Source organism: Pelecanus crispus, chromosome 2, assembly GCF_030463565.1.
Source record: "Pelecanus crispus isolate bPelCri1 chromosome 2, bPelCri1.pri, whole genome shotgun sequence".
In the NCBI taxonomy this organism is placed as follows: domain Eukaryota; kingdom Metazoa; phylum Chordata; class Aves; order Pelecaniformes; family Pelecanidae; genus Pelecanus; species Pelecanus crispus.
Genome location: NC_134644.1, coordinates 118,829,200 through 118,832,135, shown reverse-complemented (window position 1 = coordinate 118,832,135; position 2,936 = coordinate 118,829,200). Strand labels below are relative to the sequence as shown.

At 45.0% G+C, this 2,936-nt stretch overlaps 1 protein-coding gene across 1 annotated transcript; it reads left to right on the top strand.

Annotated features, from left to right (window-relative positions):
- The first annotated feature begins 572 nt into the window (after positions 1 to 572).
- Positions 573 to 1,616, top strand: LRRC30 (leucine rich repeat containing 30). The gene is given in 1 exon segment (XM_009488421.2): positions 573 to 1,616. A coding segment is annotated over 1 exon segment (1,044 nt).
- Positions 1,617 to 2,936: the final 1,320 nt, after the last annotated feature.

Below are 2,936 nucleotides of genomic sequence, written 5' to 3'. Positions count from 1 at the left end.
CACCACAAAGGGGATATAAAAGCTAACACTTTTTACGAGAATTAACTTTATCTTTTCTTTATTTTTTAACTAAACAGAAAACAAAGACTCACATGAAAAGTCTTTACCGGCATTTTGCAGCGTGCAAAGTTTTCTGGTGGACCGGTAACTATTTCAGTGAAATGAGGAATATCAAAATAAAAATGACTGTGAAAATGTCCTTTAAATCTCAATTGAAATGATGGCTTCTTTCTTTGCTTGTTTTCTTCTATAGCTTGCTTGTTTGTTTTTTGAAGTCACTCTTGTTAATTGTCCTGCAGCCATGGTATGTACCAGATAGCCAAGAAAGCTGACATGGTGAAGTTATATACAGCATCCTTGTGACCTTTTTGCAGTGAAGATACATATCTGTCCAATAAAGCCCAGGCCAAATGACAGTGACAGCTGCCTTGTGGCATTCAGTTTGAATTGAACAGGTTTGCTCACAAGTCAGGAACAAGTATTTCATTACAGACTGTGCACCAAGACCAACATAAGCCCCCAAAAGTGAAACTTTCCCTCAGCAGCTATGGAAACTGCCCCGGTGGACTGAGATGCACTTCACAGGCTCCTCCTTGTCTCCTTGCTTTGACTTTCCCGCCTCCTGTGAGCTGCCATCCTCTGTTGGTATTTGCATGTTGGCGTAGCACTTGCAAGGGAAGAAAACCTCACTTCATCTCTCAGGAGGCATCCAGGGTGTTATGGGAACTGAGCTCTCAAAGAACGAGGGACGAAGGAGCATGTTTTTTCTGAGGAAAGGTCCAAAGTTGCCTGCATGGGAAGATGCTCTTCTCTCAGGGAAAGAGCCCAAGTCACTGCTGAAACGGGGATTGCGTTATATGAGCTTGAGTCTCATAATGAAAGGGATGACCAGCACACCTGACTTCTTGTGGGGACTGCCCGAGGTGCAGAAACTGAACCTTTCACGCAACCAGCTGGTGGTGATTCCTCCTTCGCTGGGGAAACTGGACAGGCTGGTAGTGCTGAACTTGGGTGGCAACTGCCTCAAGTGTCTGCCTAAAGAGATTGGGCTGCTGAGGAACCTGAAGGTCTTGTTCGTCAATATGAATTGCCTGACAGAAGTGCCAGCAGAGCTCAGCTTGTGCAGGAAGCTGGAGGTTTTGAGCCTCTCTCACAACTGCATCTCGCAACTGCCTTTGAGCTTCACTGACCTGACAAGTTTGAGGAAACTGAACCTCAGTAACAATCGCTTTGTGCAAATTCCCCTCTGCATTTTCGCACTGAGGAGCTTAGACTTCTTGCACCTAGGGTCCAACAGGCTTGAAAACATCGCAGAGAGTGTCCAGTATCTGGCCAATTTGCAAATCTTTATCGTAGAGAATAACAACATACGCACCCTGCCACGGTCTCTCTGCTTCGTCACCACTCTGGAGTTACTAAACGTCGATTACAATGCCATACAGACTCTCCCGGATGACCTCTACCTGCTGCGCCGGCTGCCCCGCATTGCATGGAACCCGATGGACAAAGGCCTCCACATCGCCCACAACCCCTTGTCCCGGCCCCTGCCCGAGGTCATCGACGGGGGGCTGAATGTCCTCTTCAACTACCTCAGGGAGAAAAAGGAGCACAACTGAGTTTCCGCTGAGCTTGGGATTAAGCCTGTCATCGAGAGTCAGTCGTACCGGAGCGCTTTCCTGCACAGGCATTTCCACTTTGTAACACTCAGATTTCGAAGACTGGATGGCTTTAGTAACGGCTGGAGGAAAGCAAGTAAAGTATGATGGTCTTGATTAAGTGTGTGAAGAGTAAACTTTCTAAAAATAGCCACCTCTGTAATGTTCAGTGCTGGTGTGCTTGGGTTTTTTTAGGGGAAAAAAAACCAACCAAGCTTGTGATAAAATGTTTGCTCTTCGTTTGACAGAAACAAATTAAGGCAGACTGCTAGAAGTGCAGAAACCTGTATTTGCCAGCTATTAGGTTGGAGGAATATTAATATGAATTGGATTTACTATGTGTGATTGCAGTTGCACTTTAACTCCTGCTCACTTCTTCATACACAGATAAACCACTACATAAACAAACACTGCTATCTAAGTGAATCTCAAGGAAAATGTTTAATTTACTTTCGGCAGTGAATATATCCTGAGCTATATTAGCTCACAGACAGTATATTACCGGCCAGTTCAATACCATTTGTTGTTTACCCCACAGCTGTGCGCTGGCCTCTATAAATTACAGGTGGAGATCGCCGTCGATGAGGCGATTTCCCAGTTCTTTGGAAGAAGACCCCAAACTTCCCCAAAGCCCCTAGCTCCCCTCTTAAGACACATAGCCTTTCCCGCGGAGCCTCCTAGGATGCCGACAGCAATGCGTCGCATCAGCCGGGAGCAGCATCCACACAAAGCAGAGGAGCAAACGTGGGTCCTTATTCCCTCAAACGAAGGCTGTCAGATGAAGTTGCTCGTTACTAGATGAACAAATGCACTCCGTTCCCCTTCCCACATCCCTGCAATCGGAGCTGTGGAGTAACTTTACTCAGGAGGCAGTACGTCTCCTAAAGGTGAAATATTTCTTTCAGGAAAAGCAGCATCAAACCAATCATCGGCTTAAGTAAGAGCTTCAAAAACAAATACTTGTTTCTGTGATTTTCAGTATCAGCCAGTAGCATAAAAGTCAGGTCTTATGTGGTTTCTCATATTGATCTTCTGTGAATGTCCTTCATCAAAGTTTTATCTGGTAATAAAGAGGCAGTATGAAAGAGCTGTTAACAATTTATGCAACCTGGGTTTTTTGTTCCCTCACACCAGTGTAAAACAGAAGCAACTCTGTTGAAATCAGTTGAGATAAATGCTTGTAATGGCAGCGTAAAAGAGGAATGAGCCTGTAATTCTTGAGCTAATTAAGAGTATTCAAAGCCAATTCTAAAGTGCTTCCTATCCTATGTCAGATCTCAG